Source organism: Saccoglossus kowalevskii, chromosome 4, assembly GCF_978046115.1.
Source record: "Saccoglossus kowalevskii chromosome 4, keSacKowa6.1, whole genome shotgun sequence".
Lineage (NCBI taxonomy): Eukaryota > Metazoa > Hemichordata > Enteropneusta > Harrimaniidae > Saccoglossus > Saccoglossus kowalevskii.
In genome coordinates this window covers 26,594,571-26,608,926 of record NC_140644.1, presented here as the reverse complement: position 1 = coordinate 26,608,926, position 14,356 = coordinate 26,594,571, and the positions used below count along the sequence as shown (strand labels likewise).

The 14,356-nt window shown below is 35.6% G+C and overlaps 2 protein-coding genes across 6 annotated transcripts in view; one reads left to right on the top strand and one right to left on the bottom strand.

Moving 5' to 3' along the window:
• LOC100368228 (phosphorylase b kinase regulatory subunit alpha, liver isoform-like) overlaps positions 1-8,881 on the bottom strand; it is a 54,645-nt gene extending 45,764 nt beyond the window's left edge. For all 5 annotated transcript variants that reach the window (XM_085498028.1, XM_085498029.1, XM_085498030.1 and 2 more), the window contains exons 1-3: positions 8,678-8,881; positions 6,612-6,770; positions 3,604-3,651 (exon numbers count right to left, since the gene is read on the bottom strand). In XM_085498028.1, coding sequence (XP_085354154.1) covers positions 3,604-3,651; positions 6,612-6,770; positions 8,678-8,755 — 285 coding nt within the window. In that variant the 5' untranslated portion in view covers positions 8,756-8,881. The remainder of the gene's footprint in view (positions 1-3,603; positions 3,652-6,611; positions 6,771-8,677) is intronic.
• Positions 8,882-9,108: 227 nt separating this feature from the next.
• On the top strand, positions 9,109-12,979 carry LOC102806597 (cytochrome b-c1 complex subunit 8-like). Its single transcript, XM_006818245.2, has 3 exons — positions 9,109-9,196; positions 10,969-11,135; positions 12,694-12,979. The coding sequence occupies exons 2-3, from the start codon at positions 10,982-10,984 to the stop codon at positions 12,786-12,788; spliced, it is 249 nt and encodes an 82-aa protein (XP_006818308.1). The 5' UTR covers positions 9,109-9,196; positions 10,969-10,981; the 3' UTR covers positions 12,789-12,979.
• Positions 12,980-14,356: the final 1,377 nt, after the last annotated feature.

The window sequence follows — 14,356 nt, the reverse complement described above, 5'->3', positions numbered from 1 at the left end:
GTTGACATATGTGAAGTAACATGGATATAGCACAGTGCATGCTACTATCACCTTACTATCAAGACGTGTGAAGTGGACAGCCATTTTGATTCTTACATTTCCAAAAAATAGAATGATCATCCATTCAGTTAGATTTTTATAAAAATGGCAATGTGGGGGTGGGGCAATTTTTCATTCATTGTCAAGGGAACATAACCTACAAGTTTCAATATGCATATAGGCTTTTTTGTGGTGCTATGAAGATACATGTAATATAAAAATGATAATATGTATGGAAATGATTTTAGTGACTCATTCTAGTACTACACACTCACAAAATGTAAATGAAAAAAATACTTGCCGAAAATCTTATTGAAAAAAAAAAAAAAAATTTTCAATCACAATATTATGAAATTTCAAAGGATCACATTTCATTATCAGAAATTTAGTTTTTTCTACCTGTCTTCTTTTCAGACACAGACATCTTGTGTTTTTATGTAAAACCACTTTTCTGATATCATACATATACAAATATAGACGTAGAAGATATGAATTATTTATCATTGTACAAAATATCACGTTTGCATTATTTATTGTCTCCGTTTCAATACGTCATGGAAACAGCTGGGGAAACTGGTGGATCTCTGACTGTTCATTCTAAGCCAATTCTATGTTTGAATGAACAACCCTTATAATCTTGTAATCCATACGCATAGAATTATATTCTTATACCTTCAGAGAAAACTATTTTTCTATATTCATATACTAGAGAAAATAGTACATACACAGTCCCAGTAATAATGTCAGGCGGTTAGTGAATATATATTTGATTGCATATTGAACAGACATGATATGCATGACCAAAAAAACCTTGATGTGGGCAGAATTTATGACATGGGGGGGGGGACAAATGGGGAGAAGTTCTACATTATACCTCTTCTACTCTCTGTGAATGATGTATAATGTAAAGCACCTTGAATAGCTACACGCCATTTTAGCAAATATGACTCACTGCATTATTTATATTCAACTCTATCTTAATTTAGCTAAAGTGTCAGCATCTTATTGTGAGAATATACAAAATTAATATACTTACTTTCAAATTAGCAAAATCTTGAATTAGTAAAATTACAGATGATTAGCTAAAATAACATTCTAGCTGAATCTTGTACAATACTGGTAATTTCATGGTGGGTTAAGTAGAATTTACATTTTGAAAGATTAAATTAAATACGTGTTCATAAATTGTCTGTTGTAAAATGCTATACATGAAAATATTGATTGAATTTTCATTGCACATTTATTAATTTTTGTTTGTACTTAATCTAAAAAATATAACAGAATATAGATTATGAACAGGCTGTTAGCCAGCCACCAGTTCACCCATCAAACGGACTGGTAACATTGATTTTGGATTGGCAAATTTTTTGCATATTTTTTTTTTTTTCCTACTGTTCTTTGATAATTTTACAAAAATATATCCAAAACCATTTACATTTTTCATGAATTCCTGGCTAATAGTCTGATTATGAATGACCCATACATTAAGTCAAAATCGCTAAAATGACGTGTACCAGTAATTATTTCAAAGTAAATACTTCACAGGAAGTACAATGTAAGTATAACAAGAGGTATAATGTACAGTTTTACACCTAATACAAACAATGAAAGAAATTAACAGACAATCAATAGAATGCATACACTATGTACTATGTAGGGATATATTTTCAAAGAAAAAAGCCTCAATATTGAAGTCAGATAACAAAAATCAAAGGGAGGATCACATGACACCTCAATGAATCATCAGGTGAAACTTCAGCTCCTAATTAGCTTCATTATATATAGCAGGTTTCATTAAATTAGCTACAATGTAAGCAGATGGCCATATAGTACATGTAAAATATTTAAATCATTAAACCAATGTGGATGTTGTAAAAATATAATAATAATTTTTATTGTAGTATCAAATATAAACCAATCTACTATCAAGGAATTGGGGGATTTAAAGACACAGTATACCAGTGTTCTCCACAAGGGGTTTTAGGTGGGCGGCCCGCCCATCAAGTTGTACGGCCGCCTAGTAACTCTCAACACCCGCCCACCAACGTACATCCAGCTGAAATTATTTGTAAAAAAGCTTGCATTGTTCTTCCCAAGCCTAAACAAAAGAGTAGTTGCCCAACCCTTTATTTTGCTATTGTTTCACGAGTCCAAACATAAACAATGACCACTGGAAGTCTGCAAGCAGTTATCGAGTGTATTCATGGCAATGTGTAAATCGCCTGAATTCATTGTCGCCCGACATTGTTGCCACTTTTGCTCACGATACGCAACTACAGTGGTTTCAATTTACAGCTGTATTGTTAATAATCGTCTTCCGATCACGAAAGAAAGAAGTAAATACGAACGAAATGTATATACACAAAAAGTAAACAAATATATTAGCAGATTGCATGTAAACTCGAACAAAAATTAAAATTCTAGCCGTATTTACAACGTTCGCTCGATTTTCATCATGAAAACAGCATGGAGAAGGCAAACTGGTGACCTTTTGGCCTATCCCATTCAACGACCGTCGGCCACCCACCGCTGTTGGCGCTGTAACGATTTAGTATCTAAGTTGCATAGGGGAACAACGCATTCTGGGTGTTCGTGTACTGAATTCGGAAAGCGGTAATAAACATCAAACATGGCTGCCGGATTAGTTTACCGCGAGTATTTGTAATTGAATAATATTTTAGTTATCTTTTCCACGTACTTTTTTCAATTTATCCATTTTTTATGTCTAATCTTTCGAGAACATAGCAGATTCTTTTATTTTGCCGATTGCTAGCATTTTTTCTTGAATTCCAAAAACAACGTGTGAAAACGCAACGTATTGTGACCGTACATGCGTAAATGCCGTCTGTCGGCACGGGTGAGTACTGATGCCACAAATAAAAAATGTTACGAGTTTTATTTTGACAAATCGTTCGTTTGGGCGTTGGGGACAAATCACCTTGTATATTTTTTACATTAATGTTTTGTACTTGCTCTTGGTTACTCGAATTGCATTTCATGAACGCAGAATAATTTGCGAACGTATAAATCACCGATTTCAAACTTTTTGCATTTCGTAAATATTAATAGTGACCAATCTGTATTTTAAATAATTGTAACATGTTTCAATTAAATTAAAAAGAGAATAGTAAATAACTTAGTGTGTATTGCAGTTCATGACATAAATGCTAGAATGCTGTATGTAAATGATATGCAAATTTATGCTAATTAGGCCGCCCACCAGCTATTTTAGATTGTGGAGAACACTGGTATACAGTACACTAGAGTCTTGTACTGAATGAAACTGTAGGAACTATGTTAGTTAATCGGCTTACTAGTAGAACATTCACTGGAAAAATGGAGTATTATTTATAACACAAATTTAGCAGTAAATGAATTACAATTGTGAACTGAATTACAGTTATTCATGATTCAGCCTGGCAATAACAGTGAACGTGAAGTAGTTTGAACCGAATAGTACAGTAGCCATCAAAACACTTAAACACACTAACATAGATGGATGTGGTGATCAATTATGCCAAAGGCCTTTGCATGCACAGCACAGAATGATTAGAATAAACGCACCTGTTTAATCATTGCAATCAATATTCCTCTCATTAATTTAACCACACTCTGTAAAAGAAAAAAGAAAATTCAGAAATCAGATGGAATGAGAATATCAGCATGAATGGAAGATGACTGGTATACTAAGTAGTGTAGTGTTCGGTGTTACTGTGTGAATGGCAGAACCATGCTGGGATTAAAAATAGAAGGTACAGTAGTAAAAGGAAACTGACAAATCAAGTATTCTAGTATACACATTAACCTTTCAACTGAGTATTTCAGTGAACATTCCATATTTGCACGTTAGTCACAAAAACATGGAATGTAAAAAATGTATCTACTTGTGAATGACATCAAGTTTCAAGACTACATCTCATAGTAAAAACAAAAAGAATATCTGTTGCTTTTTGTAGAGCAATATACATGTATGAAGGAAAAATGAACATGCATTAGAATGAGACAATAGTTTGATTTTGAAAGTTTTTGTGAAATTTATGAAGTCATCTCAGACAGAAGTGTAGCTCTGGAACCAAATTTGGCAGCTGTAGTAGAGTTATCTGTGAATTACCTGTCAGGTTCAGGTTGACTGCATTTGAGCAAACAAACTAACTGGCCTTTAAAACATTGCATACAACAAATATTGAGTTACATTCTAACTGTATCACTTACTAGGTTTTACACGACAAGATGGTTGCCAAAGAGTTTATACTAATTTATCAATAAATATGTGTTTATATGAGGCTATCACAAAAATACTACAAGGTATGCACCAAGACAGTATGGAGATTGTATCAACAGGAGTTTAGCCGAGGCTGATGCAACTCTGTATACTTTGCATGAATCACATGATAACCTTATTAATAAACATTTTTTCCTGCTTGTACTAATAATTGAATGAGAAAATAAATGCTTTGTGTTATGCAAACATTTGCAGTCAGTGAAGGGATCCTACAGATACATGTAGGGCTTGTGAGTTGAACATGCTGTCAGTATCCTTGAATGTGTCAAATATGACATAGTTTGGGATCAAGTGCTGACACAGCTTTTTACAAAATGGCATATTTGATAAATTTTGATGCTACATGCATAATAGTACTATTCTTATACATGTACATATATTTGCTCTATAAGAGGTGACTCCCCAGGTGAACAAAAAAAACAGTTCTGCTGAAAATTTAATGGTACAAAACACTGAACAATATTTCAAAACGGTTATTTAGATATACCCGTAAAATCTGTATTTGAAGCCGTATCCCTAATAAAAGTCGCACCCATTCTTTTTGAATAATTGATAACCAAAAATTCATCATTTCTCATATGTATAGATGCTCTAATAGAAGCTGCATTCCCTCCGTTACATTGTACCATTTTAATAGAAGCCGCGGTTTCTAATACAGATTTTACAGTAAGCACATATGATATATGGGAACAGTGTCAAACGTCAGTGTAAAAGTATTCACTGCTTCTACCCAGCATACATGTACGTCATCAAGGGACAGCATTGAATCACTTCATGCAAACAACTGTGTATAAAAATGCAATTAGAGAAGCAAATGCACTTTATCAACACCCAATGCACACATAGAGAGTGTGTGCTTAAAGTAATTGTTTTAACAGTACCTAAAAGTATTTGCATGTGGATGTACATACAAATGTACAACAAGCAATTTATCTAGTTTACAATGTTTATATGCCTTATTCTGCTTAACCAGACGTACAATGTAATGTACATAATCCTGTAAAACTGTATTCTAAATATTTTAATTTGTGTTGATTTTTAATTTCCTAACCTTCTAGGACACAATTCACAAATATTCTAATGCAATCACTTGGCAGCCAGTACACGTATATGTTTGTGTATTATGTTTGTGTATTGTGACAATTAACAATAGAAATATCCAATTAAGTTTAACGAGTGCAAAGTACTAACAGTAAGGGTGACCATATTTTATCTGCATGACCTAACAGACCCAGATTTTTCTGATGAAAAAATTGTGGCGGAAAAATTATGAAAATTAATGTTTGTAAGATGTATTGAAAACCAACAGCAGATTGGAACAATTTCAATTGAAGGAGTAAACAATAGCTGATTTATAGTCACTGTACTGACCAACTTAACTTCAGAGATTAGTGAAGAGAGAATCTGCTGTCTAAATGCATGTATGGTAACCATACACACAGGCAGAGTTCACTCTACAAACACTTCACATGACACCTAGAATGGTTTACACTTAGCTACAATGTATAAATATATTGCTGAACCATAGTCAACAATTAGATCATCGCTTGAAACAAACATTAGTTGTGTTCACGTTACACGAAGTACGGGCTAAGATTTAAGCTGATTTAGGCTTATCTAGCATATTTGCATTTCGGCTAGACCCAATTGCGTCCACGGACAGGGAGGGCCAGTCGTTAGCACGGGCTAAGGGCTGCCATTAGTTGGTGACCTTTGGTAAGCCGCTATTTACGAACGAAAAAAGGATGACATGCGCGAGGTTCTATTTCTGCTGCTGGCATGTTTCGTTCTAATTTTGAAGCGACGTGCACAGGAACGCGAGAGAAGACGGACCACTTATTTGGATGCACATAAACAGTATACAACGGGCGTAACAGAATACAGCGTTTTATTAATGCATGTCGTAGACAGCGAACCAAATTTATTTTGTCTACGATTGGAGCTGCTGTATGCTCTACTACAGTGACCCGATTAGTGTGGAAGTGAGCGCGGAGTAATGACTGGTGGAATAGTGTCGTTATACGAACATGGGACAATTTTCACACCCAAAGGTCGCTGCAGAGGGCGCTTAGCCCTGGGCTAAGCGTTCGCGCATACTTTGTTAGCCTGTGCTAAGGTCTAGACCGCGTCTTAAATTCGGATCAGATTTAGCCTGTACTTAGCATTCTTTAGCCTGTGCTAAGCGTTCACGCACGTTTTCTTAGCACGGGCTAAGGAATTTGACCTCTTAGCCCGTGCTAAGGAGCTGTGCGTGAACGCAACTATTGAGAAAAACGCTATGAAATCTCACCTGTTCCAGTTCAAAGGCCTTAGATTTATCTTCATCCAAGTCTGCATTTTTCCTATAAGCCAATGCCAACCCCCATACACACAGTATACTGTATACATTGTCCCGGACCCAGGCATCCCGTAACTCTTCACTTGCTGGTAATAATCCAGTTATTGGATCCTAAAAAGATGCATAGTAAAAAAAACACAATTTAATCTTTCAAAACTAATTTCCACATAACAGATTTGTTATATGTATAACCATGTGAAAGGTTTATCTACACAATTATCAGTCGAGTGTTTGTGACTTCTCCTGAAATGAAACTGCGCCATCAGACAAAAAGGGAAAAATGCAATGCACAATAAACCATAAAAAATTGCAACTGTTAAACTGTTCCTTCACAAGTGTGTGAATTAGTATGTTTATGAAAATAATGATTTTTTGTCTGTTAATTAACAGAAAATTGAAGATAAATGAGTCAATATCTGTCATTGCAAAATATATCTGGTGGTAATGTACTGAACACAAATACAGTGTCAGTAACCTTACACTGTGAAACACAAGAAACATTTAATTATGCAACATGCTTATTCCTTCTTCAAGTTGTCTTGCCATGGATGATTTTTCACATTGATTTATATGTATCAAACAGAGAGGATACCCAAAATATACCATGAATCAAGTTTTCTTTTTGACAGAAGAGCCTCGCCAGGCAATGAACACACGATTCTTTGGCATCAGCCGCAAACGTATCATGTCCAGCCATTGGTTGGCCACTAAGAGGTCAAAATACGCATTATATTTTTACACGTTGTATTTAACCCCCTTCGAAATGTTCTACTTTCGCTGTCTTTTTTGAAAAACGTTGAAAAAACACAAGAGTTATTAGAAATGTTCCTGTTTTGGGCAGATTATTGATAGAGAATAATGTCTTTATTACAAAAATGCTGAAAAACCTCAAGTTTTTGTCTTAGTTATTTTTTTTATCAGTGAAAATCTACGTATTCGGAAAATTTGGTTGCACAACTTCTCTCTACCGAGCGACACCGATGTCAGCTGACTGTGGTACCAATTATGTGATTTTCACTATTTTGACAACGAGGCAGCAAGGCGTTTCACAGTATAATCTTGGTTATAAAGAACCTTTTAATTCTTTTGATATTGTAGACATTATTTACAATGCTAGAGGCAAATACAGAACATGTTTGTGAAAAATTTGCTGGTACAATGTACATGTATGAAAACACAATGCCACCTCAATTTAGACAGGCAGAGATTTATTATAAGAATGAATTCAATGCAGCCACATAGACACAAATCATATCACTCAAGACCATAGTATTTCAAACACCAGTGGGTCTCAAACTGGAAATATCTTACATAAGAATACAATGAAAATGCGTTATGCTATTTTTTGTGAATTGATCATTTGCATGCATTGGTGGAATCAGGTTACCATTCAAACAAATGATCAGATTTCATTGACATTTACACTATGGTTTCATTTTACGCTGGTGAAATAATCGTATGTTATAAAATTACAGTTATGGTTATAAACGGTTTCATGAAATTCTGATCAATACTATATATTTTTTGTATGAAATAATGCTTTAACACGGAATTAAGTTGTTCAAAAAATGTAAACTTTTGTATTTTTAGGCAGTTTTCCCACAAAAAATCACTCAAACAAGGAAAAGAAAAAAAAGGAAAAGTTGATGATACGTTTCCAAATGACTAAACACTTCTATATAACAAAAATGGTGATACATTTTTCACTCATAGTAAGTTGAAGACCCACTTCTGCTAAGAAGGTTGGTGGACAATGAGCGACCTCAAATGTCACCTCACTGACACTAAGCCAAGCCTCCGTCAAACCCACGAACACCATTGTATTGGACAACTAACGTCTTTCAATTATGGAATTTCAGCTTTCAGACTATAAAATGCAGGATATTTTCCATCCACCTGCCTCTGATACCGGTTACATTCGTACGTGTCTAGAACGATCTAGAACACCCATTCAAGTTAAAGTCACACTCCAAGGTCAAACGACCAGTTAAATCATCGCCAATCGACAACAACCTTACCTGGTTCGAGAAAATTACTTTTTGGACGACGCGCTGGTAATAATCCAGACGAACACCGGAGTTACTCCTACTCCTCATGGTGTCTGCTAGTTCAGAAACATTTCGAACAACACCTAATCGCGTTCCGTATTAAAAGCTGCTTGCCAGACGTATATGCTAAGAATTTCCGCTACTACTGCAGGGCTATCCTATGACTGAACTCGATTCCGCAAATTAGTTCCCACAATTCTTCGAACGTGACGTACTACATATCAGCTCCTTATCTTTACGTGCATTAACAGATCCCAATTTATTAGACGCGAACTATTGCCGGGAATGTTTATTTTTAAATAATAAGATAAAGATCAGGAAAACAATTTATGAGTTAACTTAAATTTAGTTGACAGAAATTGCTGCTGTTTTTGTTTTATTGTTGTTGTTGTTGTTTTCAATGTGTTTTCTCGCCGACTTAGGTAGTCAACTCTCATCTTTCTAACTCGGTCGACGCCATTTTGTACGGGGTTTGCTCGTTGATTGCCGGTAAGTTTGTTGTTTTTAATAACTTGCTGGATAGTGGATAAATGTCTTCTTTTATTGTGACGTTTTTTCGAAAACTATAAACGCGACACTTTTTTGAACCGCTTGAAGTGAAATTGATTCAATAATCCATTTGAGGTTTCCTCTAAAACTAAATCACCACGTCTACGTGACTCACTTCTGTGCAAATCAGGACGCATTATAGCTGTTGGGCCATATCTCTTCTTGTGTCGGTCTTTAGTCTGCGATGGTATTTTAGTAAATTCTGATTTATTTTGTGTCATTTAATTTGTTATTTTTGAATAATTGGATTTTATCGACACACAAGAGATTCCTCCCATAGACTTGCGTAACACAAACGTGCAACGTCAAATAAAAGTCGATGAAAAGTACACTATTTTCAGTTTCTCATATCACACCTATCAAAATTATCACCAAATTAATAATATGTTTATTAAACTCACACCAGAGTGAAACCAGTGACAAAAACTATTGGTTTAATGTTGTTTTTTCCCCGAGACTTATGTCGCTAAACCTTACTAACTTCAGTGGCAGCCATTTTCGTCAGGTCGAGGGATAGCCCTGCTTACAGTGCTGTGTGTACGGGGACGCGTTCAGTTGATAGATGTCCCTACCACAGCCCTGCGTACCTCCATAGACAAAGTCCGGGAGCGCACCGTAATTGGTGCGCAAGTTAAAAATAAGTAGTTTCCCAGCCGAAATCGGTTGAAATGACGATAGTTATCCGTAACAACCATTACAAAGTTATCTGAAACTGAAATGTCTTTAAATAACAACTAGTAAAGACGGGCAAATTGTAAACGCGTAGGTACCGGAGGAATTATCCACCAAACGTCGCCATTTTTAATTTCTTTCACGCGAGAGAATACGTTTGTTTTTAGGGCAAAGTAGCCGATTTCATCCACAATTGGACTTCGAACTGGGAGTTCTGGATATATCTGGTAATCGATCATTATTTTTGGTACCTGGGCATGTTATTTCATTAAAAAGTTATATTTTTCAAAGTCCCGGACTTTGTCTATGGAGGTACGCAGGGCTGTGGTGTGGACATCTACCAACCGAACGCGCCCGCGTACACACAGCACTGTACGCAGGGCTAGTCGAAGGATAGCCCTACGTACAGTGCTGTGTGTACGGGGGCGTGTTTGGTTGACAGATGTCCCCACCACAGCCCTGCGAACTTCCATAGACAAAGTCCAGGCTAGTCGAGGGACATCAAAATTACTTGCCCAAAAGACTATAGTAGCACTTGTCTTTCCTCGAGAAAAGTGTACATTAAAAATGCCAGAAACGGTTGTCTACTACTGCTACTGGGCCGCTTGGTATTTACTGTTTATTTTCCTAAGTGATACTACACGTATCACACTATGGAATCACATTTCCTGTATATTTTTATAAAAAAACTGTAAACGGTACATACATGTACACGTATCTGCAGACAACATGTTCGCTGTACAGGAATATCATACCATACCTCTTCTGTGTTGATAAAATGACCGTTTCAGAAATGACTGAAATGCTATCACACAGACTAAAGACCAACACAAGGGGAGCTTCATAATTCATTGTATGAACCCAGAGCTACATGTAGGTGCATTATAATGCCATACGTCGAGGGCTTATTTATAATTCAATTTGTGTAGACAAACAATACATGTATGTGAACAATTCAAAACTGTTTTGACCATACCATGATGTGATGATGAGTTTATTTTATTTATTTTTTGTGATGAGTTTATTTTCGTTAATTACAGGCTGTTATTCAAGATGGGTCGTTCCTTTGGCAACCTAACAAAAGTGAGGGGTATCATCTCATACAGTTTATCGCCATTTGAACAGCGGGCATTTGCTGGTTTCTTCAAAGATGGGCTTCCCAATGTCTGGAGACGATTTCACAGCCGAATTTTCAGAATTGCTCCACGTAAGTTGAATTAAACATAAATACAAGTAACAGTACAATGGTGTGACATGACTTGTAAGTTATAAATAGATAATAATGAAATTACTATCATTCACTCAATTGTTGTTTCACTACCAGTAGTTCTGTTAGTTTACTAACTAGAAATTCTAAAACAGATAATATGTAGTAGTTAATTGATTTACAAAAAATATAAGTGTTGTAACCATAGGACACAGAAAGTGGTAAACTTCAGAAGTTGAGTTATTAGTTCACATGAGTTGAGTGGAATTTAAGATGGTACCACATCTCATTCGTGTGTCACCTCTGATGAAAATGACCCAAAACACTATTCAAAGTTGAACTATTTTCAGTCCGTTGTCAGAGGACAAATATCATTGAACAACATTCTGAAGTTGTTTTATCATGAATGAGCTCTCTTGCTTTGCATAATTTGTGGAACAAGCAAACAAAATGACCTGAAGTGCACTGTTTTCAAATGCTTAGAATATATAGATTTCTTCCATACTCTGTGTGTATATTTATATATACACTGGACGGGAAGTGTTTGCAGTTCGGCGTGATATACCAAGCGGAAGTTACGCGCTTAGACAAACAAACTAGCGAAACGTACGTCGGTCTCACTGGAAATGAATTCAAAACAAGGTACAGAAACCACACTGCCTCATTTCGTAATCAGGCGTCTAGAAATGCGACAGAACTAAGTAAACATGTTTGGTTACTCAAAGAAAAAAATATTGAGCACAGAATAACATGGAAAATTCTTGCTCGTGGTAGCCCGTACAGTAGCTCCAGCAAACGATGCATTCTATGTTTGAAGGAAAAATTTATAATAATTTTTAGACCTCACTACTCCACACTAAACAAAAGAAATGAACTTGTATCATCATGCCGACACAGATCAAAAGCCTTTTTATGTAACACTTAAACCTGTATGTTTTTATTTTTAATTAATATGTTAATTTGCGAAGTATATGTATGCTCGTTGGTGCAGTGAATTAAACATAAAGCTCCTGATGAGTGAGGTACTTGTACTTTACGAAACAGTGCTGTCGAGTTTCAATATTCATGTAGTTGTGTATTAATTCCTCTATTACCGCATTTATCTGTTGTACATATACTTTGTATTGAGCACTTTTGTTTTGGAATAATCGACTCCCACTTCTAGACTATATATATATATATATACATGTATATACACGTTATCTACATACCTCGCTTTCTCCATTGGCCTTCGGCCACTCTTGCTGCACTCGCTATTATCAAATTTGGCATGTTGATACATCATTTTGCAAAGGATTAAGTGTTATCTGTCAAAAACAGAATATGTGTATTTGAGAACATTTCTTTTTTCCAACAAAACACTGCAAGCTACTGTCTAGTGATTTTTAGTACTTTATGTAATCTTCATAACCCTGTGTGTACTGACAAACATAACATTTAACCTATCTGGACCCAAACGCCATGTGCTTTTGACTGACATTGTCTTGGCCCATATTCATATCCTTTGACAAATACGTACACAGTTTCCCTATTGATGTTATTTCTACTTATCTTGTAGCATTCATAATATACTACATGGTGTACAGGTGGGGTACTGACGCAAATAAGAAGTCCAAGAGGAAAGATCCTTCACTCTACGTCAATGATGTATAACTATAAGTAGCAGCTTGCCGTGTGATTGAAGAACTGTTATACCACTTCTTGATATACGTTGTGTTTGTTACATCTTACCTCCTCTTTGAAGCATATACCTTCATTATATGTAAATGTTATCAGCTGTTTGATCTACTGGCACAGGACAGTGTGTGTGTGTTAAATAAAAAATCTTCATTGTTTTATGAGTATGTGCTAGTTTGTTTTCCTCTGGCTTGTGTTGACAAATCTAAATACTGTTAAGGGGCTAGAAAAAACTTTCCAACATCTGATGCAATCGGCTCTCTCCACCTTTCATTCTTGGTTTATTAGCAACTCCCTTCCAATGCTTGTTTTTGTCAAATTTTGTTACTGTACTTCCCCAGGCATAAGCCCAGGGGCTTCAACATGTGAAACCAGGAAAAGCAATGGCTGGAAGTGTACCCGAAGACAATCTCAGTAAAGAGTGAACATTGTAACCCTGTCACCCAAATGATAATTTTCGTTCACCATGTGCCAGCTCAGGAGAAATGAGTCTCTGATAAAAGTTGCATCATTCTTAATTTCCTTTTTCCCAAAAATGGAAAAAAAATATGCACATTTTATTACAATATTATTTGCATACAATCTGAATTTATAGTGTAAAATTATTAGGGTCTGTGGGTAAAAAGTCATTTAAGATCTTTGTTGTCAAATGTTTTCGACCACATGCAAACTCTCAATGCAAAGCAACTTCCTCTGGTTTTCTGTATGATTTGACATGAAACTACATTCTCTAACCTACAGGTCAAGTCTGTGTGTACAGACATAATTGTGTAAATTGCCAAATATTTAGAAATGCATCTTTTGATCCCAATGAATTACTGTATTAAAATACGAGTGTGGAAAAAATATTTAACATCGTTCAACATGTCATGTCAAAGTATAGTTTACCTGTTACACCCTATTTACAATGATGCTAAGTATTCAGAAAGTACAACCATATCCAATGCCCAGGTTTCACGACTTAGCGGTTACATTTATGACATTTCGGAAGCTACCTGCTTCCAGTCACCCAGAGACTAGGATTACGTCAGTATTGCAACATTGGATTCATCATTAAAACCGAACGGTTGCAAACCTTGTTGTGTTGTCCGCCATTAGCTGTATAATTTATGCAAGTTTTTCTTTTAAAAACATGAATTAAACGCCAGAGCCGTCACACAATCCAATACAAGAACTTCCATACCAATCATGATTTTAATGCAATCAAACACACTTTTTACATGCATTTCTCTCATCCCGTTAAATGTCTGGTAAAAAGGAGTGAGATTATGCCAAGGCAAGTATGGTACTTGAACTAGTATATCATATTTTGGTTAAAATAATGAAGAAAAATATGAATGTTTTATGACTTGCCATAATTCTGAAAATATGACTGAATTATAACTAAACTTAAGACTCCTTAGTCATGTCTTACTAAAAAATACCAATTTACCAGTTGAATGAACCATATTATAGTTGTGTGCAAGTTGGAGTCTGTGGTGTACGTGTCAAAGTTGTTTCTATGATATGCCTTCACTTTCATGCATGATAAATGGTTTAGGCAA